Source organism: Grosmannia clavigera (genome assembly GCF_000143105.1).
Source record: "Grosmannia clavigera kw1407 unplaced genomic scaffold GCSC_108, whole genome shotgun sequence".
NCBI lineage: Eukaryota > Fungi > Ascomycota > Sordariomycetes > Ophiostomatales > Ophiostomataceae > Leptographium > Leptographium clavigerum.
The window spans coordinates 506,743-530,151 of NW_014040837.1; the positions used below are offsets into that span (position 1 = coordinate 506,743).

At 56.4% G+C, this 23,409-nt stretch overlaps 5 protein-coding genes across 5 annotated transcripts; 3 read left to right on the forward strand and 2 right to left on the reverse strand.

Annotated features, from left to right (window-relative positions):
* Nucleotides 1-623: 623 nt before the first annotated feature.
* CMQ_7020 (casein kinase) lies at nucleotides 624-1,719 on the forward strand (the record flags this gene model as incomplete). The annotated part of the gene is made up of 3 exons (XM_014320706.1): nucleotides 624-629; nucleotides 717-1,299; nucleotides 1,379-1,719. The coding sequence occupies 3 exons, from the start codon at nucleotides 624-626 to the stop codon at nucleotides 1,717-1,719; spliced, it is 930 nt and encodes a 309-aa protein (XP_014176181.1).
* Nucleotides 1,720-2,501: 782 nt separating this feature from the next.
* CMQ_6960 (ABC multidrug transporter) lies at nucleotides 2,502-7,515 on the forward strand (the record flags this gene model as incomplete). Its single annotated transcript, XM_014320646.1, has 9 exons — nucleotides 2,502-2,717; nucleotides 2,798-3,839; nucleotides 3,940-4,225; nucleotides 4,313-4,913; nucleotides 5,329-5,780; nucleotides 5,966-6,016; nucleotides 6,091-6,297; nucleotides 6,354-7,241; nucleotides 7,308-7,515. The coding sequence occupies 9 exons, from the start codon at nucleotides 2,502-2,504 to the stop codon at nucleotides 7,513-7,515; spliced, it is 3,951 nt and encodes a 1,316-aa protein (XP_014176121.1).
* Nucleotides 7,516-7,900: 385 nt separating this feature from the next.
* CMQ_6583 (serine/threonine-protein kinase) lies at nucleotides 7,901-10,339 on the reverse strand (the record flags this gene model as incomplete). Its single annotated transcript, XM_014320269.1, has 1 exon — nucleotides 7,901-10,339. One exon carries the CDS (start codon nucleotides 10,337-10,339, stop codon nucleotides 7,901-7,903), a length of 2,439 nt encoding a protein of 812 aa, XP_014175744.1.
* Nucleotides 10,340-11,031: 692 nt separating this feature from the next.
* Nucleotides 11,032-13,576, reverse strand: CMQ_6779 (opt peptide transporter; the record flags this gene model as incomplete). Its single annotated transcript, XM_014320465.1, has 3 exons — nucleotides 11,032-11,370; nucleotides 11,436-12,449; nucleotides 12,518-13,576. The coding sequence occupies 3 exons, from the start codon at nucleotides 13,574-13,576 to the stop codon at nucleotides 11,032-11,034; spliced, it is 2,412 nt and encodes an 803-aa protein (XP_014175940.1).
* Nucleotides 13,577-18,077: 4,501 nt separating this feature from the next.
* CMQ_6602 (bud-6-like, actin-interacting protein) lies at nucleotides 18,078-23,114 on the forward strand (the record flags this gene model as incomplete). The annotated part of the gene is made up of 6 exons (XM_014320288.1): nucleotides 18,078-18,267; nucleotides 18,335-18,699; nucleotides 19,186-19,225; nucleotides 19,302-19,774; nucleotides 19,860-21,736; nucleotides 21,893-23,114. The coding sequence occupies 6 exons, from the start codon at nucleotides 18,078-18,080 to the stop codon at nucleotides 23,112-23,114; spliced, it is 4,167 nt and encodes a 1,388-aa protein (XP_014175763.1).
* Nucleotides 23,115-23,409: the final 295 nt, after the last annotated feature.

Genomic DNA, 23,409 nt, shown 5'->3' on the forward strand with positions numbered 1-23,409 from the left:
GCCTCTCATTGGTCAGACAGATAAAAATGGGGACTAACCCCAGTGAAATCTCTGCACCAGTGAAGGCGCGCCATGTACCCTCTCCTAGCTAGTTACAACACGCAGATCATCAGCCACATCGTGAAGACCCCATACAGTGCACCGCTACCCCTGCCATAAGCATCAGTTGTGACAGTTATTCCTAAAAGTTTTAAAAACGGATTCTGCCTCAAAGGAATTGGCCTCAAACTCAGGAAGTGCGGCTACGGCGGCGTATTATATAAACCACACACCGCGGAGCGGCACATTGTCAGGGTGGGGAAGGTCCTTGAGCTATGAATGCTATCAAGTACACCTGGCGTGATCTATAAGCACGAGGCTTTGTTCAAGCCTCGTCTGTTTGCGGCGGCCGCCGTTTGAGCGGCCACCAAGCCCAATTCGGAATCAGTACTTAGATTTGCTAGCAATTACTGAGGAACTGAAAGTACTTTTGCCGTACATCACCCCAACAATCCGGATAATCTTGAAATAAACATTTCTATGGCTTATAGTGCGCAGTTGCCGCCCTGTTATGAGTTATCCTGCGTGAATTCTCATCCTGACTTCACCTGACTTTACCTCGCGAGCTTCAACAACGTTTCAAGATGAAGGTACAGATCTCTCTTGCCCCCCCTTCCGACGCATGTCTGCAGCTGCTCACATACCCTCTCTCTCTAGGACATTCCCATTGCTGACAGGTACCGAGTGGATCGCAAGATTGGCGCCGGAGGCTGTGGCGCCGTGTAATCCGGTACGATGCCGTATCTCGCTGCTCCAGGCTGCTCCGGCCGTGGCTGACTCGAGCAGGAACCGATCTCCAAACGGGCGAGGAAGTCGCTATCAAGCTCACATACATAGCAGATGGCCCCGAGATTCTTCGATGGGAGAAGCACATGTACGACGAGCTGGCTGGTGGGGCTGGAATTCCGCGCGTGAGGTTTTACGGTTCAGAATGCGACTTCTACGTCCTGGTGCATGATCTGCTCGGCCCTTCTCTCGAGGATCTGTTCAACTATTGCGGCCGGAGATTCTCGCTTAAAACTATCCTCCTCATCGCCGACCAGGCCATCTTCCGTATTGAACATATTCATGCCAAGGGCATCATCCATCGCGACATCAAGCCCGATCACTTTTTGATGGGGCTCGGCAAGCACGGGAACACGCTCTACGCGATCGACTTTGGGCTGGCCAGGTGTTTCGCTGATTCCCACAAGGATGTGGAGGGTCTTCCGTTCGGCGGCACTCGACTGTTCGCCAGCATCCGCAACCACGGCGGCTGTGGTAGGTGCTCTCTCTTGCCTTTTTTTTTGTCTCCTTTTCTCTCCGAGTTTCAGTCAGTCGCTTGCTGACACGCGAGAAGTCCAGTCTTGGGGGGACGATCTGGAGTCGCTTGGGTATGTCCTGCTGTATTTTGCGCGCGGCTCGCTGCCGTGGCAGCATTTGGAAATCTCAGGGAACAAGGCCGACGACAAGCAGATCAAGGCGATGAAAGAAAGCTTCTCGGGAGAAGCGCTCTACCACGACGACCTTCCCTCACCTTTTGCCACGTACATGGACTACGTACGATCCCTGGATTTTGGCGAGAAACCCGACTACGCATACCTTTGGGGCCTTTCCCGTCGCTTGTTTACTGCAGAGGGCTTCAAATACGACAAAGTCTTTGACTGGACCGAGAAGAGGTTTCATGAGATCTGTAGCTAAACAACAGCCGTCGCTGGCAGTTCGCCGTACAAAAAGCCGCAGACACGGCGGATCCCAAGACCAAACAGGGTGAAGGGAGTTCAATGAGGTTTTTCCGCTGGCATATGTGACTGCCGTGACAGGGCGATGACGCTCTGGGAGCTCAAGATCTAGGTCAGAATACAACAGAGTATGGTCTTTCAGCTTTGTCTGAGACGTGAGGCAGCGGATTGCAAGTGAAATAGTGCGATTACCGCTCAATTTCTCTAAGAGTATAGGTAGTTATGCTGGAATTACAGATCTAGCTTATATAAGCAAATAGAAGAACCCTACACCGTAAAGGCGCTGCCCAAGAAGCTCATGCCACTATCTATTTCAAGGTCGCGAGCTGGCAAGACGAATAGGATGCACTTGTAAAGTAGACACCGGAGTGGCCTTATATTATGGAGGTCGTGTAAGAGGATACAATAGTAGTAGATAATTCTTATGACTGGGAGTGGAATAGGCCACCTCGGAGGAATATTTTTATTTTTGCTCGTGTTAGCCGCCAATAAACTCGGGTCATCAAGCACAGAGCCGTGCTGTTAATCCCGTTTTATATTCGACACACGCAGCGTGTGTTATGGCAGCTGCCGTTTACGACGTAGCAATCGGAGCCAACCGGAACACAACCACGAATACAGGCACCAGATCCTATATATAAGATAAGCTACATTTCTTTCTATCTTTACAATTGTTTTGCACGGCCTCGAGAAAAGTTCACGTCTTTATCGACCGGAAAACTCCATACCTTGACAGCCAGCATGGCCTGCCCAGCAGATTTCATGTTTGGCGCCATTTTATCCTTCGACGACCATTCGGTAACGTGCCGCAACTTCGACTTCCGCATCATCTTCGAAGATGCCTTACTGGTATTGACACCCAGCTTGGCTCTTCTTCCCACTGTTGCCATGCGCTTTTTTTCTATCGTTCGAAAACCCAAGATCGTGGTGTGGCAATGGATGCAGAAGCTCAAATTGGTTCGTGTTGTAGAGCTCATCTTTCCTGTCTTATTAAGGCCGCTATTGCCACCCTCTCGTATCATCGCTGACCGTGGCAGGCACTCTATGCTATTTTTGGCATCCTGCAGCTGGCAGAACTGGGCCTTTTCGCTTCTGGAAATGACTACACCAAGACAAGGCTCACCGTTCCCGCCTACGCCTCCATGTTTGTTGCAACCGTCTGCCTTGCCCTCCTGTCTTCTCTAGAACACGGCTCATCTCTGCGACCATCTGTCGTCATTCAGAGTTTCCTTTCTCTCACCCTCCTATTCAATGTCGCTCTCCTGCGTACTAGATGGCTTCTTCATGGCGAGCAAACATTGGCGGCCCTGCTTAGCACCGCCTTTGCTCTCCAGTGCGCTCTTCTGGGCGTGGAATCTCTTCCCAAGAGCTCCCATATCCTTCCGTCCAAGGCCGCAAGACTTTCTCCCGAAGAACGGGCTGGCTTTTTCAGCCGGAGCTTGTTCCTCTGGCTTATCCCGCTGTTTCGTCGGGGCTATTGCAGCCCACTCCAGGAGAAGGACTTGTTTCCTATCGGCGACGAACTGGCCTCTTCAAAGCTTACTGACAACCTAGATGCTGCCTGGCAAAACACAAGCATCACTTCAAGACGTCGGCTTGCGCTTGCTCTGACAAAAGCATTTTACAGGCAGCTGCTTTTCCTCCACCTCCCACGCCTTGCGCTGGTCGGCTTCGCCATCGCCCAGCCTGTGCTTGTGCAGTCTGCACTTTCATACATTACCCACCACGCGACCAGGCCGACTCAGTTTGGATACGGCCTCATAGGAGCGTTCGCACTAGATTATATCTGCGTTGCTGTATCGACCGCCTGGTACCAGCATCAGACGTACCGCTTGCTAGCCATGATCCGAGGATCCCTGGTTGGTATGATCTTCAAGCATAGCCTACGTCTGCCGGCATCAGAAGATGCTGATGGCTCTAGTGCTATCAGCCTCATGAGCACTGACGTCGAGCGTGTTGTCCAGACCTTGCAGTGGTCGCTGAACATTGTCCCTGACATTGTTCAGGTCGCACTTGGCTTGTGGATTCTTGAGACGCATTTAGGTGGCATCTGCATCGCACCGCTGATTGTTGCTACTGGTAAGTTGTCAGACCTACGTTTGCCTTGATCTTCTACGTTTTGTTCCGTGTTGTTATTTAACACACCTTACAATAAGTGCTGTTGTGGCCGGAAATGTAGGAAAACGCACTCCTCCTCGGCAAAGGCGCTGGATGCAGGCCATACAGAGTCGTCTTAAGGTAACCACCAAGGCCGTTAGCGAGATGAAAGGCATCAAGATGTGTGGCCTCACCGACATAGTGGTAAAGCAGATTCAGGGCTTACGGGTGTCCGAGATCAACGACCAGAAAGCGTTCCGCAAACTGCAAATCACCAACATCGCCGTCGGAAATGCGCCTGCGATGATTACTCCGGCCATTACTTTTGCTACATTTGCCATCGAGCAGAATCTTTGTTCAGGGAACAGGTTCGACGTCGTCAGCGCTTATTCCTCACTGTCTCTGCTTTCTATCCTTACCAATCCTATCGCTGAGCTTGTAACTGCTACCACTAGCCTGGCCTCTGCCCTAGGATGTCTTGATCGTATCCAGGAGTTTCTCCAGAAAGAAGCACAGCAGGATGGCCGCATACTTCTGCCCGCTGCAACTGCCAACCTCGAAGACTCTAGTATCGCATCTACTACCCCCGGAACAGAGTTGCAGCCTGTTGGTCACCAGTCGCTTCGCTTCCAATCAAAGAGCCGTGGACCTATCGCTATCATCCATAACGGGACGATAGGCTGGGTTCCTAGCCAACCAATTCTTCGGGCAATAAGCCTCAAGGTTTTAGCATCGACATTTACCATTATCATTGGACCAGTTGGCTCAGGAAAATCCACATTGTTGCGGTCTCTGCTAGGAGAAAGGTGCTTAATTTCTGGCAGCGTGGAATGTGTCTCGCCTAAGCAGACAGCCTACTGCGATCAGCAACCATGGATCCTTAACATCAGCCTAAAACAAAACATCCTTGGTATCTCTGACTACGACGACGATAGATACAAGATGGCCATAGAGGCCTGCCAATTACAGCAAGACTTTGCACAGATGCCAGCGGGTGATTCAACTCTTGCTGGCAGCAAGGGTGTGTCCCTTTCTGGGGGTCAGAAACAGAGGATTGTAAGCAGACATAGGTCTAGTTTACCCACTTAGCTATTGCTGATCTAAATATGTCTGAAAGGCTTTAGCCAGAGCGGTTTATAATAGAAAACAGCTTATCATCTTAGACGACAGCCTTACTGGTCTGGACTCCGATACGTCTTTGAAATGTTTTCAAGCACTTTTCGGAAAATCAGGGCTCTTTCGGCGCGATGGGATAACGGTTGTATTTGCAACAAACAACAGTACGTATATGCACAAGGCAATAACTCTAGCAGTCTTCGGTCCGAACTATACTAACATAAGATCAGTCCAATGGCTCCCATTTGCAGACAACATTATCGTTTTGGGGCCAGAGGGCCAGATAAGCGACCAGGGTACTTTCCAATTTTTGTGCGAGTCTAGCGAATATTTAAAACAGCTGCAAAGTACACAGAAAGGGCGATATGACATCAAGAGCGACCATGAGATAATGCCGTTAGAACTAACCGACATGCCAAAGGCGGCCCTCAGGACTAGTGCTGTTGCCCTGGTGGCTTCGAAAGCATATGACAATAGCACGGATGAGAGCAACACGCAACAGAAGGAACGGAAGAAAAAAACGGGAGCTCTCTTATATTACATTTCGTCCCTAGGCTTTGGGGCCATATGGGGATTCTTTGCTTTAGTGACAGCTTTAGTCGGATGCAACGCCGCACAGAGTGGGTTCCTATATTCTTCTTTTACTGGTGGGCGTTGTGCTAATCTATCCTTGTTTCTACTAGCTCTGTGGCTCAAGTACTGGGTAGCTGCGTACAATCACCACCCGAACGAGAGCTTAGGGAAGTGGGCAGGAATCTACGTGTTATTCGCTGTCGGATCTATTCTTTTCATTGCTCTTGACACTGGGTAAAGCTGAACAGTCTACCAACCATCATCAATCCTGTACTGACCTGGAAGATAGAGATTTTCTGCTATTTCTTGTCCCTCGATCTGCTACGAACCGGCACCAAAAATTGCTCCGTGCGACTCTGGGGTACGTTGATACCATTCTTTACATAGACTTAGGCATTGACTGACAAAATCTCTCGCAGTTCACGGCTCTCCTTCATCACAGCTCAGGACACAGGCACTATTATCAACCAGTATGTTTTATCTCAAACTATCGGCACCAGATGCATCTAGACCACCTTTAACTTACCATACTGACCTGAAACAGCTTTTCAGGAGACCTCAACCTCACCGATCTTGCCCTTCCGCTAAGCTTTATCCTTACATCTGAACGACTTCTCTCTACAGTCTCGGAGATAGTCCTAGCATGCCTCGCATCTGGGTATCTAGCTCTAAGTATTCCAATCTTGGTGCCGACTCTCTACATCTTGCAACGCGTCTACCTCAAAACGTCTCGCCGGCTGCGTACGCTCGAGTTAGAGTTAAAGGGCCCGCTGTTCGGCAACGTCATTAGCACGCTCTCTGGCTTAGTTACCATTCGCGCTTTCTCGTGACCTCGACCGCGGAGAGAGAGAACATGGAGCTTCTAAACAGCGCACAGCGGCCCTACTACCTGCTGTTCTGTGCGCAGCGCTGGCTGACTTTGGTCCTAGATTTGGTAACGGCGGGTCTAGCCACACTCCTTATGGGTCTCGCTGTGGCCCTGCGGCACAGCATAGACCCTGGATTTCTCGGTGTGGCGCTGGTTAGCGTGATAAGCTTCGGGGCGATCGCAGCCGGCCTGATCCAGAACTGGACCAGCTTGGAAATGTCCTTGGGGGCTATTACCCGTATACGAAACTTCATTGATGACGTACCCGCAGAGGCTCAAAGCAGGGATACGGAGGCAAAGATCCCTGCAGACTGGCCCTCGTCTGGAGAGCTGGTGCTTCGCAACGTGTCTGCTTCGTACGATAATGGAAGCCACAAGGTCTTGAACAACATCAGTCTCGCCATTCCGGCGGGCTCCAAGGTGGCCATTTGCGGACGAACGGGAAGTGGAAAGTCGAGTCTTCTATCACTCTTGCAGAGACTTCTAGATCCCGACAGTGGGAGTATTAGGATCGACGGCGTGGGCTTGTTTGATATACCCCCCAACAGAACGCGCACGTCTCTTGTCGCGCTACCGCAGGATCCGGTCTTTCTCAGTGGTTCGATTCGACTAAACCTGGATCCGTTTGAACAGCACAATGGTGATGATGGGCCGCTGCTGCAAGCGCTGGAGAAGGCTGGTCTTAGCTCTTTGGTGGCCGACAAGGGCGAGCTGGACGCTGACCTCAAGGTGGACCAGCTTAGCACTGGTCAACGGCAACTCTTTTGTGTAGCCCGAGCTATGCTGAGGAAGAGCCGGATCTTGCTCTTGGACGAAGCCACAAGCCAGTAAGCAGTCGATCATTTTTACTCTCAAAGAATACCAAATCAGAACTACATGTTAACTGTCATTAGCCTGGACGCGAACACAGAAAAGCTTATTACATGGCTGATTAGGACGGAGTTTCAAGACTGGACGGTGCTCGTCGTCACCCACCTGGTTAAATCCGTGGCCGAGGCCGACTCCGGCTTCGACGAGGTGATTATCCTGGAGAATGGGAGAATTGTCGAGCAGGGCAACCCAGCGGTCTTGCAAGAAAGAATGGCGTCTTTCGGGAGATAGCAGATATGTGCGAACGCCAATTAGAGAGGCCATGGTGACAAATGCGGGGCATATTTGCAAGAATCATCAGCGTCGGTGGTTTAGTGGTAAAATCTGTCGTTGCCATCGACAGGCCCCGGGTTCGATTCCCGGCCGACGCAAGTGATAGGGTCTCTCACCAAACTTTCCTTTTTGCCACTTGGCCATATTGTCAGAGACATACGTCTTGTTGTCTTGTCTTTTTGCCTTTGTAATGTTGGATTTCTAAACGAGTACGCTCCCAAAACTACTAGTGAGATACAATCTGCAATGGTATATCAGACAGTCCTCCTGCCTCATGTCTCCCGCTCTTGGCTCCTGTCCCCTGCTTCCAGCCTCTTCCTTCCTGCCTTCTGTCCTCACTCGCTCATCCGGCAAGCGTCACGTCCATCTCGGTGACGGACCGTCGGGCGGTCCGGACGGGCAGCCGCTCGAGCGTCTGCGTGGCCATCTGTAGGTGGGTGCTGAAGCTGTCGAGCAGCCGCAGCAGCTCGTCCTTGATATCGTCGCGCGTGGCCACGCCCTCGAGCACCTGGCTCGACGGCGGTCTCGGCGCCAGCGGTAGCGGCACCATCATGTGCGGGGTCGAGAACTCGGGAGCCTCGGCCAGCTGCGGGATCATCATGCTGCCCCTCTGGCCGCGGCCACGGCTCCGGCTTCGATTTTGGTTCCGGTCTCGGTTCCGGTCACGGTTCCGGTCACGGTTCCGGCCGTAACCGAGGCCGTGGCCCTCGACGTCGCCGCCATAGTTGTCGTCCTCACTCGGCGGCTCAGCAGCGAGAAAGCCGATGCCGTCGGGCACGTACATGGACGGCTCGCGGTAGTGGTCGACGTCGGTGTCGGCGCGGGACGGCGCCCGGCCAGCGGCGACGACACGAGATGGATAGTCCAGGCCAAAGGGCGTGTCCTCGGTCTCGGAGCCGGCCGCGGTGTCTTCCGAGAGCGCCGTGGACGGTCGGCGCGGCTCGTCGTCAACGATGCTCATGTCGAGGTCGATCAGGCTCACGGTCGAGTTGCGGTTCGTCGGCGAGGCCGGTATGTCGAACTGGGTGGCATTTCCGTTTCCGTTCCCGCTTCCGTTTCCACCGGCTAGGTCCAGTGGCGGCAGGTCGTCGGCCGTGGGAAAGGTCCACTCCTGGGTCAGACGAGCAGACCGGGGCGGACGGTCGTAGTCCTGGTCGCTGGTCCAGTCAAAGGACGGCATGGCCGGCACGCCGTCGGACGTGGACGAAGCCAGCGGGGTGGCGGCCGGAAAGGTCCAGTCTTGGGTGCGGCGGCGGGTGAGGTCGAGCGAGACGCTGGAGCGCCGCGGCCCGCGGATGGTCTCCTCGTCGTTGGGCACGAGCGAGGCGTCGAGGTCGATGAGGGACTCGCGCACGGCATACTTGGCGTCCTCGCGCAGCGGCAGGTCGGACGTCGTCTGGGGCGACGAGGCCATAAAGGCGACACGGCCATACATGGCGCGCGCGTTGTCCTGGTAGCTCGTGAGCGTGTTGGGGTTGAAGATCTTTTCGAGCGGCACCTCGAGCCGCTTGATGTTGGGTGGTGGCCGCCGACGGCGACGTCGCGAGAGCGTTGCCGACTCAACCGTCTCGCCGTCAGCGGTTGCGGTGGCCGTGCCGTCGACTGAGGGCCCGTAGGCAGCATAGACGGTCTGGGCATCGGCGGCGTCGTCGGGCGCGAACCAGGCCGCATCCTCGTCAAAGTCCTCGTCAAAGTCCCAGTCGGGCGACCGCTGGATCGGCTCGAGACTGGCTGCACCCTGGGCGCCTCCGGCCGAGAAGAGCGACAGGCGGCCACCGCCCCGTGATTGCCACAGGCGGTAGGCGGCCATCAGAGTCGACAGCGACTCGGTAGGGTATGTGGCCGCGGTGTTGGCGATGTAGGGGTGCCGCTGGACCTGTTCGATGGACGGGCGCTGGGTCGGATCGGCCACCAGGCAAAAGGCCACCAGGTCCTTGAGCTCCCGCGAGTACTGGCTGCCCTCGAGGCGCGGGCTGTGCTGACCCAGGTAGGAGCCAAAATCGGACGGGTCGATGGCCACACGGGCGTTGGGCGGCAGTCCCGAGGCGACCTCAAAGGCCATGGAGCCGAAAGCCCAGATGTCGACTTCGGTGCCGTAGGAGACGTTCTGGTTGAATAGCTCGGGGGCCATCCAGTGCAGCGTGCCGGTGACGGTCTTGCGCTTGTCGAACTTGGACTCGACGATGCCGGCCACGCCAAAGTCGCACAGCTGGATCCCACCGGCCGCCGTGATCAGCACGTTGGCGCACTTGATGTCGCGGTGGATGATGCCCTGGCGGTGCACCCAGAAGATGGCCTCGGCCACCTCGCGCAGGATCGGGATGATCCAGCGCTCCATCAGGAAGCCGGTCGGCCGCATCAGCGTCGACACGCTGCCGCCAGCACAGTGTTCCGTCACGATCCATACCGACTGGCCCACCAGAAGCGAGTCCAACACCACGTTGATGTTGCGTGCTCCCGCCTGTCCCAGCAGCTTGAGCGTGTTGACTTCCTTCATGATGTCGCCAAACGTGTCGACCGCCCCGCCCGGTCCCAGCGCGTCGCCCTCCTCGATGTTGATGATCTTGACCGCCACCACCCGTTCTGGCTCGCTCTTCTTGTCCACCGCCTTGTACACCCGCCCGAAGCTGCCCTTGCCGATCAGCTCCGAGAGCTCGTATGGTGGCAGCTCTTGCCCCGTCTCCGCGCACAGCGCCGAGATCGATGCCTGTGCCTTCTTTGCATCCTCAATCGCCTTGATGCTGGCCGCGGCCGGCACCGCGAGACTGATGCGGTCGCCCATCGTGGCGCCCTTTCGGTGAGCTGGCTGCTTGCTTTCGGGGACGGCGAGACGACAGCGGCGGCGGCTGCTGCTGCATCCCTTCCGAGCTCGATCCTGTCAGTCAGTCCGCGGCTGGCTCTTGCGTCGAATTCACACAAGCTGAGAGGCCGCTCCGTACGCTCCAGACTGCCGGCAACCTTGAACGCGCTTTGGTGGTAGCGTTGCTAGAACCGTTCTCGGAACGATGTTTCGGATTTAAGTTATCGCAGGAGGATCACGTGTCCGGTGCATGGTCCACCAGATGTGCATGCATAGCGCGTAAGGCGTGTTTTAGTACAAGGTGGAGTGCTCCTACACAAAGCTCTGCTTACGTAGTCGTCTGAGCACGCAATCGTTCACGTGTCATCAAACCCCACCGAAGGCCCTTGTACCGGATAGACAGGTATGCAACAGTACGTCCACCGCGATGTTAGTCGGGGACGGGTCAATTGTGGCACTGCTTACTCCCTCCTCGACGTCAAATCGGTCGCCGACCCCCGGTAAGCACTCCTTGGCTTAAGGGTCTACCCGCACGAAAGCTTGGCAATGACCTCACTTGTCCAACGTCGGATGGCACATGCATTCAAAGAACTAATCGTATTCACTGAGCTAAGCTACTCCAGGCAGCATGGACAGAGGGCTCCTCCTCGACATGTGTCCTCCGGGCCTCCCATTTACGAGCTCGACGGGCAGAGGTCGTAATAGCCGTTCGCGTTGTTGCCCCACCAGGTTGGGAACGGCTTGGACGGACCACCGGCGCCGAAGACGGCAAACGATAGGATGAAGAGCACAAACAGCGCGGCACCGTCAAAGGCACCGGTGACCAGGTACACGTAATTCTTGAAGATGGCCGGTTTGTAGCGGCGCAGGTAGAGTTGCACGAAGAAGCCGGCAATCAGCTGGCTCCAGATGACGCAGGTCTGCGACGCGTTGTATGGAATAAAGCCGGCGAACTGGATGAACTGGGGCATGTTGATGTCCCTGAGGTCCAGGCCGCGGATCTTGGGAACGAACTGGCGGCATGTGTCAGCAGGACAGAGCGAAAAATAAAAACAAGAGACAGAGAAGAAAGACTCACCCGGACGACGACCCGATGCAGGACGACGACGCCGGCGCCAATGGCCAGGCCGATGGGCACCATGGCATACGGCGCACCAGTCTTGTAGAGGTACTTGGCCATGGCCCAGGAGGCGGCGTTGGTATTGTAGGACTGGATGGTGGCGCCGCTCCAGGACGAGCTACCGTTGCTGTTGACGAGCAGATCGCGGTGACCGTTGACGATGGAGATCATGACGGCGTAATTGATGAAACCACCGAGGACGGTGCCGTAGATCTGGGTCAGGAACATGGTGCGTGGCGGGATCTTGAGGTACTCGCCCAGCTTCAGGTCGTTGGACAGGTTGACCGTGTTGACGATCACGTTGTGCGACCAGGCGGCAAAGTACATGTTGCCGACCGGACGGCCGGGGATGGCCAGACCGGCAATCATCTTGGACAGGTTATTGGTCGCGATGCCGTTGCCGTAGCGCGCATAGAGCAGCGTGCTGAGCGGCGCGATGAAGCAGCCGAGCAGCAGCGACACGATGTAGGCCCACACCGGCAGCGAGATGTCCTCGTGCACGACCACGACGATGCCCAGCACGAAGCTGATCACCAGCACGGCAATGTACCAGTACCACGGCGTCTCGCGGTAGTGCTTGGTCATGTGCGTGTGATGCGGGTCGTCGTAGCGGCCAGCCCGCGCGCTCGCAAACGCCCGCTTCACGTCGCCGCCCCAGAAGAGGAAGCAGTGTGCCACCAGCGCGCCGATGGCCGCGTTGGCCATGAACATAGCGTAGGCAAACGAGCCCGCTAGCCGCGGCACCCCGTACTTGGCCAGCGCCGTCTCGTCCAGCACCCCGTTGACAAACACCTTGGACACGGGGTAGCTGCCACCGAGAACGGTGCGCAACCGCGTTGACATGAACGGCTGGATCCGCGAGTTCCACGCGTTCGAATAGTAGATCGCCAGCATCACGGCATAGCACACAATGTAGCCGGCCAGCGAGTGCAGCTGCAGCGACAGGGGGAGCGACGTGTTGAACGAGGTGATCTGGGCAGCAAAACCAAAGTCAGCAGTCCAGTCGGAAAGGTACATCGAGCTACATCCAAACCACTCACATATTGCCAGTCAAACGAAAAGTTGAGCAGTCCCAGTCCCTCGTTGTTGATGGAGCCACCAAAGAGGTTCGTCACGATGTCGGCCCGGCTGCCGTGCGTGTGCATCGCGGCCAGACACGGGATCGAGACGGAGTTGAGCCACGGCCAGATGTAGGCCGGGAAGAACTCGTACGCCGTCATGCCGAGGAAGCCGTACCAGAACACCCGCAGCGGCCGCGAGTTCTTGACGTCCTGCCAGTGCAGTCCCTGCAGCGTCTTGACCGTCGGCAGCGTGCTCCAGTAGACCGACTCGACGTGCCACACCGTGATCGGTCGGAGCACGCCGCAGAGCCCGTAGCCGAAGAGGCCGATCGAGATCGTGCTGAGGATCACCGTCACCGCGCTGACGTCCATGCTGTAGAAAAGCTTCTGGGCCGAGAACACCATCACGCTGGCCGATGCGTTGGATGCCGACGTCGCCGTGATCGAGCACACCGCGTGTTCCTTGAGCGACCACGGTCCTGGGTTGAGTAGTACGAGCGCCCGGATCCAGAGCGGCGGCTTCTCCTCGGCGGCCGCAGTCGTAGCAATCTGGCCGACTGCATCGGCATCGGCATCCGCGGCATGTTCGTGGAAATCCCCCGTCCGGACCACGGCCGCCGTCGGTGGCAAGCCCTTCTTCTCCCGCCACAGCGCCAGCTGGTGGTCACCACGCGGGATAAACTTGGCCCAGGCGTTGCCGACAAAGTAACCGATCAGCACGATGAACGTGCCCGAGATCGTCACCGCCGTCGGCTTGAACGTGTAGATCTGGCTCATGACCGCCTGGAAGGCTGCCAGGCCCGACGCCAGCACCATACTGCGCACCGTCAGCGCGCTGTCAAAGTCGTCACGCATCGGCAGCAGATGCACTGCTGCGTCGGCACCCGTTCGAATCACAATGTTGTCGCTGTCCTCGCCGCTGTCGTGTCTGTTCAGGCCCGCCGCCTGCATCTCCCCGCTGATGACTCCATCCAGTCCGAGCTTCTCGTCATCGCCCACCACCGGCACCACCTTCTTTTCCGAATATGCCTCAGCCATCGCGTCTGATTCGGAAGAGAAGAGGGCAAAAGAAGAGGGAGAAGAGGAGACGGAAAGAAAGAGAAGGCTGAGAAGGACAAAGGGGAAAGGTGAAGCGGAAAGGGACAAGGACGTTGTCTTTCAGTGCCCCTCCGGAACCGCTCTGAATCACTCAGACCGTTACTCTGCAGCTTGGTGGCGAGACAAGGTAGCCAGTGCATCCGCCAGCAGCGAGACGATGCCGTCCCTATCCTCCATATTATACACACGCGCTCGTCGCCTCTCGCCGATGGTGCAATCAGTGATACGCTCCACTTCGAACGCAGTCCACGTCCGCCTCCCAGCAACCCACTACGAAGCGACCTCTAGCTGATGCATTTTAGGAAGGCCGGAATTGTCCACACAATGGACCCTTGTCGGGAAACGTGAATCCATCTGTTCCCGATTAGGAAGGTCCCTTAGCGCAGACAGGATTTGCTCGTCCGCACATCGTCCTTTTTCCCTTCTCTTTTTCCTTCTACCCTCTTTTTTTTGTCTAACAGTAGCACCAAGAGCAACGGCCTGCCTTAGGATGGCTGCCAACACGCCACCGCCCGTGGTCCAATCACGGTCGAGGCATCACACATCCCAACTTGTAGATCCCTAGCGCATCGACAACGGACGGTTGTGGGATGAGTAAATATGGCGTGTGCAGTTGCTCTGTCCTTTCTATTATACGATTGATAAAGCTCATGCAATTCTGTCCCAATGCAAACATCCCAGCTACCCTATCCAATTTAGCCTTCTGCTGATTAGTCCGCTCTGCTCAATCACGGAGCCCAGTCTTTAGATTGCACCATTCTCTGGCCCACTGTAGTGATACATACGGGGCAAATTGTGGCGACGTGCTACCGAAACTTCTACACGCCCGGGCCCTCTGCCTTTCTTCGCAATGGCCATGTCCACTAGCAAGGCCTACCGGTCTAGAACTCGAGCCGCGATGCTTCGAACGGCTTTACTGCAGCGTCGAGCATGCTGGCTGCTTTGATCGCCTCCCGTAGCTGTGTCTCCGTAGCAGATCGACAGTCTCATGGCCAGGATGGCCCGCACACGAGAACCTACCAGTACATATATAGTGGTAGTATGCAGCGTATCCTTGCATGTGCAGCTTTCCTGCCCGAGGAGCTGGATTGCGCGATCCTCGGCCACAAATGACTATAGATTCCATCAATTCTCATTCCTCAGCCGTCCAACCGACCTCCCCAATTCAGCTTAGGTACGATGGTGACTACAATCACATCACATGCATAGGCAATTATACGACGTACACATCTGGGAGCTTCTCGAAATGGCATATCGCCGCCATCCTAACACTGACAGCGCTTGGCTTTTTGCCCCCTACCTAACACACTGTCTCGCGTCCGGCAGGCTTGCGGGATTTGTCGCGAGGCCAACCAATGTCTCGTAGTCTCTATTTGTTGGACATACGGAGTATTATAATCACAAACAGACATATCTAGCAACAGGCCATTCCCCGCCTACAATAATCCCCAGAAATGGTCCAAATATTGACGGTGGGGTGCTTTGGTCGAAAACTAATACTCCGTATATAAGACGAATGTGTAAGATAGGATTCATGCCCTTGGACACGCTAGGACCATGAAACCTTTGTTGCCATCGTATCTCGCAGCAGGCCCACCGGTCCGGTTCTTATCGTCCGAGCGACTGGCTTTCTAGCGTCCTCGTCTGTCGACTCTGGCCGCGTGCAAAGCCTGTTCTTGTGGCCCGTGCGGACTGTCAATCTGCTCTGCCGCACATAGCTCCATTCGCCAAGTATAGCCGGGTTGGCCGATGTGTGCGCTCTCTCTCCAATATATTCAGACCACAAGCACCTACCAAACTAGGTAGTGCAATGCGGTAGGCGAGCATGTCGCTATTGTCTTGGCAGTGAGTTTTCGAGTCTTCCTATAGGGTAGCACAAGGTGACCGCAAGCAATACGAACATTTGCGCCGTAATATCTGCAAAGCGTAGCATTGGTAGCTCCACATTCTGTGAGGAGGAAACCCGTTAGAAGATAACGAGCCGGGCTGGGGCTGCAGGTTTATCTTTTCGGGAAACGATTGTCACGCCTGAAGAGAGTGGAGAACATCCCGTGGAGTATATCAGACGGTCCCTTGAATAGTATTCACCGTCAAGCGCTTGTAAGAAGGAGAGCAGAGCGCTGGCACCGGCACCCCGGCTTTCGTCTTGGCTATCCATCAGACTGAGCAGGAGCTTAGCTTATCATCTGTCCCGGGAGGCGCAGCACAGCCATTGTCTCCGCTATGTGCTCTTTTTTCCAAAAGGGCGTAGCTGTGCTCTGTATAGAGAGCTAGCTTTTCGCACTCCATAGTCTTTGCTTCCACCGCAATCTAGCACGTACGGCCATAGATACTGGAAAGCACGGGATCCCGTCCGCTCTCCCCTAGTTAAACCAGTAATCGGCGGATTAGTAGTTGGGTCGGTGACGACCAGCGAATACCCGCTGCTGTACGTTTTTTTTTGTTCTCTTTCATACGAAGTGCTAATCGTGCTCTTTAGCGAATCAGTAGTGATTGGATCGCAATTTTCCATCCTTAAAGTAAAAGGGTCCCTAATAATTTTCTAATCATATATTAATTAGTTATCGGCTCAGGTCTCATCAATTCTGTCTTGCAGATTGCGTATACTGCTTCTAATAGCAGTGGCGTCGTCGATCCAGGCTTTGATGTGCCTGGCAACTAGCTCGCCATCACAATCCTGCACTGCAGCGTCCAAAACTCTCTGTAATGAGCTGTTGTTGAAGATGTGCACCCATTGCGGCTCCAGCCTTGTCATCTCTTCGAGGACAACACGTCGTAATACAGTGAGTTCGATGTCCATTATGTGTTCCCAATGGAGTTCTACGGGTTGTCCGTCAGCTCCGTGCTGATACCTAGCCTGGTCGGGGGCTTTGTCTCTGGACCGGCCTTCCAGGAACGATGAATAGTAGCACGCCTTCTAAAGTGGTAGAGCTGAGACGCACCCCCAGTCCACCACTCCAGTAAGGGTACCCTCATCGTCGACGAGTATGTTGTGTTGGTTGAGATCGTCGTGAAATAGTATAGACGGCTCTTCACCTGACTGGCCTGGTTGAAAGATCTTGTCCACGAGAAGCAACAGCATTTTGATAATCTAAAGCGTCCGTTCGGCGTCATCTAGATCGGGTTATCGTCAATATTAAGGGCACGTTTTGTGGCGTATCTATTAATGACCACATGGCAGTAGTATTCGCTGAGCGCCAGACGTGCCTCGATCCATTCCCTACCCGAGGAGAAAGGCCCGCGCTGTACGTTCTGTTGGATACGGTCGCCCCAGAAGAAATGCATAGACACGATGCGGTCTACCGTGGGTGAGGATACGGTGAAAATATTTTCGATGCACGTCACTTTTTGGGTAGAACAGACAACCCGAATGCTCTGCAATCCGCTTGACGAACCGTTCTTTAGCCGGGAACGGCAATAGCTTCCACATGTCGGAAAGCGTCTTCCCAGGCAACTTGTCATCAATATACGTCGTACTGCGTACTATGTACACAGTACTTCTTGGGTTTCCAACGCAAGTACTTTCCTTGCCTCCACGCGTTGGACATGTACCAAATATTGGACGTGAATATCCTAGTCACCTTGAAGCTCTGGCAAAACCTTAGTTAGGGTATCCTAACCAATACCTTGAGACGTGTGCCCAATGCATTTTCGAGCGTGGTATACGCTACATTTTAGACCAACTGGGTGGTTTTGCACGATCATAAGTCAGCCCGAGCCGTGATCAGGACACTCTGCTGATTCATCCGGTCAGGTGCAGGACGAAGTACGAGATTGTATCGGGTGCCTACACGAACACCCGAATATTGAGCATAATTTGGGGGCTGGCAGCTATGCTTCTTTGAATTCCTGTAAACAAAGAATTGCTGCTGGAGGCTGACGCGGCCAACGAAAACTCTTGGCTGCAAAGCTGGGGTCTGGAGCTGGCATTCTGGGTCCTCTCCTGCCATGTTGCGGTTCAGCTCTAGGACCCGCGCAGGATGCAGTGGCCTGGTGGCTTGGTGGCTTGCATATATCGGCTTGCCGTGTCGCACAGTTTCTGACTGCGCACAGCAACGAGGACACACGATAGGACAGATGAAGAGTCTCCGGAAAGTGCTTGGAGACTGTCCGGTTTTACAGCTTGAAGTCTGGCCTACGTCGCCCCACCCGTCTGTACCTTCCACGCCTCCAAGGCGGCCTGGTACCTTTCTTCATGTGCAGCAGGACCTTGCATGGGAGGCGAATTTTATTTCCAGACCAGGACTAGAAGCAGGCCAAGCAATAGAAAAAGCAAAACCCCAGGAGGTGCCCTCATAATAAGACGGTCCCAAACCTCTCTCGTCTCTCGAGTCCTGTCCATCACAGCCGAGAGAAGTCGTCCGTTTGCTGGCAACGAGAAGGAATAATACATTGCCTTGATTCCACATCCAGCTGCACGAGCCCGCCAACACTAAAAGCTATGTCTCTGATCGTACCCAAGGCAGCGCCGGCCATCAGCGGCCTCTTACCGCGAGACACTGTCAATCCGTCCTGCGTGAGCTCGTGCTCCAGCGGCGCCATCACCACGTCCGATCTGTGCAGTCTGGGCATCGCCGACACAGCCTTTGGCGCCTGCGTGAAGGATGCCTGTGCTTCAGAGGACATTACAGGTATGCTCTGTCTTTGGATCTGTCGTTGTTATAGTATTGCATCGACCTGCTGACACGGCCCACACAGCATTTTTAGCTACGGTGACGGCATCCTGTGTCAGCGGTGCCTCCTGGGCGTCGTCGGGCTGGTCGTCCGCCACCATCGCAGCGACAGCGTCCGTCACGTCAGCCCCCGGGGCCTTTCCTAACTCGACGCTGACGGTGCTCCCATCCGGTCCGGCTAGCTCGGCAGCGGCTAGCAGCAACGCGACGACGGCCAGCGCCAGCCTCAGCAGCCTCAGCAGCCTCAGCAGCGCGAGAGTGGGCGCGTCTTCGGCTGTGTCGGCGTCGACTACTCCGAGCTCGAGCCGGCCAACAGACGCGTCGGCAACGACGTCAGCAGCATCGAGCACGGCAACCAAGAAATCGGCCGGCACGCGGGCCTGGCCAGGCGTCAGATGTCTGGTCCTGGGGCTGGTTGTCGGGGCAGTGGGCACATGGATCCTCTGAGAATGGCGCGCGTCAAAGGACGGTTTTGTGGGAAATCTAGCATACGGAGTACTACGTCGTATGTGATGGCAGGTGGAGACATGGAGACAGAAAGAGAAAACATGGCTGATCAGCAGCATTGATGCGCAGACAGAAGTGCGCCGACTCGCTTTCGATTGCTATTTTTACTCTTCTTGAATAATTCATACACACTACCAAAACTACCCCCAAAAGGCAAAAGCTTATTTAGCACGTTTATCCCGTTCGAACAAGTGTTTCCATGGTTTCCACGGAAAACTGGGGCGGCCAGAGGCGCACGACGTAGCAGGCCGATGGATTTTTGTAGATTACCTAAGGCAGAGTTAAGCCACATAGGGTCAACGTGGTCCCACTTTCAGGGGCTGAGGCGGGATGCATATCGTTTCTCAAACCCTCTTCCCTCCTGCGAAGCCGCTTTTCTTTCTGGCCAACCCCGGCAAGCTCCGCATCTGTACGTATGCTTGAACGAACGAGTTTAGCCCAATACACCTTTCCGACTCGGGCATACACACCTGCGCATATTCCAGCCCACCTGCTTATCGTCCAGAGCCTTTTCCCGAGCAGACCTGCCTCAGCTACTGATCATCTTTGCCTTGCCGCGATTGCCGACGCTTTTTCTGTTGCCCATCCTTTGTCTGCCCTCGACCGTTTGGCTTGTCCGCGCGACGTCTACGACCGTTCCGCTTTCTGCCTGATTTTCGCCGGCCGGTCGAGCCCGCCGCCGGTCTCTCCTCGCTCGGCGTCGCGTCGCCTGCGCTCGCGCGCTCCCAACCTTTTCCAGCCATCGACGACACAGGCTCCGGGTCCGATGCAACGGCAGCAGATGCACCGCCGCTCGCCCGGCACGGAGCCTGGCCCGGGAGGCCCGATGCAGAGCATACCCGGACGGAGCATGCCGCAGGCTGTCGGGGTCGGCATCGCCGGACCAGTGTCGTCTCGACCATCCAACGCCTCCATTCGATCGACAGGCGGCAACAGCATCAACGGGAGACGGGCTAATGTAAGTTTTCCTTCTCTCTGTCGCGTCGGTTGGGAACGACGTTTGGGTGGCGCATCGTTTTTCGTTGTTAACGGTTCCCCGAAAGAATGCAAGCACCTCCGGCTCCATCTCCGGCTCCATCTCCGGCTCGAGCTCCAGCGTGCCTCTCTCACAGATCGAAAAGAGCGTGACCCATCTTCTCGTTGCAACGAAACAGCTGCTGGAAACACTGACACAATGGTCGCGCGGACAGGCGACGGACACGCAGGTGTCAGATGTCTACGTCCGGTTGGGCTACGAATTCAACATGGCCTGCCGCGCCTTCACGGCTATTAATGTGGACACGTCGGATCTTGGGAACGTGCCGGAGCTGTTGCGCAATATCCTGGAGGCCACACTGAGCCAAGAGGCCAGCAGCGAAAGCCTCGACAAATACCTCCCTCGCATACGCGACATTATCATCAATCTCCTGCACGGCCTCAAGCGGAAACAACAGAAGCTGCGGCAAAAGCAGGCGCGCGAACGAGATTCTGGGGTTCCAGGCGGCGGCAGCGGCGGCGATCCCACACGAACAGTCAGCGTCAGCACGATTGCCAGCTCTAGTTCAGGACTGTCAACCATGTTGAACGAAGGCATCGACAACGGCTATCGTGGCGACGGGCCACAGCCTCCGCCACAACCACCGGCTCCACCAAATCGTGATGGCGTCAATGGCCGGGGAGCGTCTCCCGGCCGGCGATACGTTCCTCCGCGAGACTCATCGCAGGCGTCCATGAGCCCCGAGCAGCCCAGCCTGCCGAGCACGCCCAAGCAAAACGGCCCGACATATGTCAGCACGATAGAGAACCCGTCGGGGCCGAATACGCCGGCCGGCGAGCTGAACATTGATGCCTTCCCTCCACCACCACCGCCCAAGTCGCAGCAGAGCGCGCTGATGGCGCTGCAGCGCAACGGCGACCATCTGGAGCGACGAGCGTCACGGCGGTACTCTCAGTACCACATCCAGAAGCACCTCGGCAGCAGCTTTTCGACGGGCGTGCCGCTGCTGCCGTCGCAGAATTCGCCGATTCCCAACCGTGGCCGCGCCGATGTGCGCGAGTCGATGCGGGCAGTGCAGGTGCGGGAGGGCGCGACGCGGTCGAGTCGCAGCGGGTCGTCGCTGTCGCGAAACGGCTTCGACCTGTCTGCAGCACAGGCGGCGAGCCAGATCGCGGAAGAGCAGAGTGGCAGCGAGAAGGAGGTGGTGGTGGCGGCCGGCGAGACGGGGCGTCGTGGCGACAGTCCGATGGCAAAAACGCCCGACGACTTGTACCCAGAAACAAGTGCAACGCTCAACGGCCCACCGACAGACCTGATGCCAGCAATTTCGGCGGAGGACGAGGACAACTACCGGTCGTCGGTGCCACGACGCGGACGTGCCAATTCGAGATACGGCGGCGGCGCCGTGGCCGAGATGCCGGCGTCGACACCAACGGAAGCATCGACAAAAGCGGCCATGTCAGCAGCAGCATCGACAGTGTCAGCTTCGCCAGGCGCCATGGTGCAGTCACCACCGACACCGCCGCCACAGCCGGGCGAGCCGGCGTCCAAGGAGCTGACGCTGTTTTTACAGTACAAGTCCAAGGTCAAGAAGTTCATGCTGCCAGAGGGCTACAACGAGCTCACGATCGGGCGACTGCAGCTGGCTTTTATCGAGAAATTCTCGTGGAACACACAGCAGAACGGGGCAGATCTGCCGGAGATCTACATCCAGGACCCGGTGTCAGGGGTGCGGCACGAGCTGGAGGACCTGGCGGACATCAAGGACCGGACAGTGCTGGTGCTGAACGTGGAGGCGCTGGACGAGGTCAAACGGCACATTGACGAGGGTCTGGGGTCGCTGAAGCAGATGGTGCAGCAGGTGAAGCAGAACGTGGACGAGCAGGGCGCGGCACTGCAGCGAGTGTCGGACCGGCAGCAAGAGGCGGCCAAGGAGATGACACGGTTAGCAACAGCAGGGCCGACGCATCCGATGACACCGCCGGCGGGCTCACCTCGGGGGGGCAGCAGCAGCGGGGTGGCGACATCAGGACGGGGCAGCAGCAACAGCTTCAGCGGCAGCAGCCGATTTTCATCACAGCAGCTGGGCGAAGTGCGCAGTCTGCGACGAGACCTAGCAGTGTTGCGACAAATGTACTCGAGCTTCCAGTCGGACATGGAGAGCTCGATGACGGCAGTGCGCAACAAGGCAGCCAATGTGGCCCTGGCAGCGGCCAAGGCAGTGATTCCGGATGTGGAGGACGGGGGCGGACAGGCGCTGGTGGCACAGGGCCGCAAGACGCTCAATGCAGAGTCGGACCGGCTGGTGACCAAGGTGGACGACCTGCAGGACCTTGTGGAGGACCTGCGCAAGGACGTGGTGCACCGGGGTGTGCGGCCGCTGCCACGACAGCTGGAATCGGTGACGAAGGACATTACGCAGCTGGCCAAGGACCTGAGCAAGATGGAGGAGACGATGCGGCGGGAGAAGCCGCTATGGACAAAGATCTGGGAGAAGGAGCTGGAGGAGGTGTGCAAGGGGCGGGACGAGCTGCAGCTGGCAGAGGATCTGCTGGTGGACCTGCGAGACGACCTGGAGAAGGCGTCAGAGACGTTTGCGCTGGTGGAGCAGGCGACCAAGGAGCAGATGAAGGACACGGGTGCGGGCGGCAGTGCTGGCGGTGCAGGCAGCGAGAACGTCCTGGGCGGGGTGTCGCTGGTGGCGCGAGGGCTGCGGAGCATCGGGGACAATGCCGGAGTCGATCCGAACGCGGCCAAGGAGGGCGTGCTGGGGGAGGTGCGGGCGCTGCAGCCGAACCACGAGAACCGGCTGGAGGCGATTGAGCGGGCGGAGAAGCTGCGGCAGAAGGAGCTGGAGAGCCGGCGGGTGAACCCGCTGATGAAGGAGCTGTCGGACTTTGTCGACGAGGGCCGGCTGAAGAAGTCGGGTGGATACGAGGAGGTGGAGCGAGCGCGACGGGCCAAGGATGAGCAGATCCGGCGACAGGTGTGGGAGCGGCAGAACGGCATGATCTTTGACGAGGCCGACATGGACGGACTTGAGGGCGAGGAGGGCGAGGAGGGCGAGTACCTGGAGGGGGACGAAATCGACGACCTGGACGGGCTCGAGGGCGACGAGGAGGACGGAGACGTTGAGGGGGTCGAGGATGAGGGCGAGGGCGAGGGCGAGGGCGAGACGTCGCTCGAGGGCGAGACGTCGCTTGAGGGGGTGGACGAAGATGGGGAGGTCGATCTGGACGCGTTGGAGGGCGTCGAGGCCGAAGGAGTCGAGGCTGAAGGGGACGAGTCCGTGGTGGCCGACAGTCCGGTATCGGTCCGGTGAAGTGAGATGAGGTGACGGAGGTGCCGTCGACTGTCCTTTGCTTTCTTTTGTCGTTGTTCATGTATTGCTCCACGCGACACTGCTGCATTCGAGCGCTTGTGCAGGCCTTTGTTTTCTTTGTCTTTGCCATTCTGTCTTTGCATTCTGTCTTTGCACTGTTTTTATTCTTCCTTCCTCCTGCCTTCTGTCCTTCTCCTTCTGTCTTTCTCCTTCTCTCCCTTGTTTTATCACTTTGTCTGGGCACGAGAGAACGAGCTGGAAGGGAAGATATGATAACATAATCGATTTCGTATAT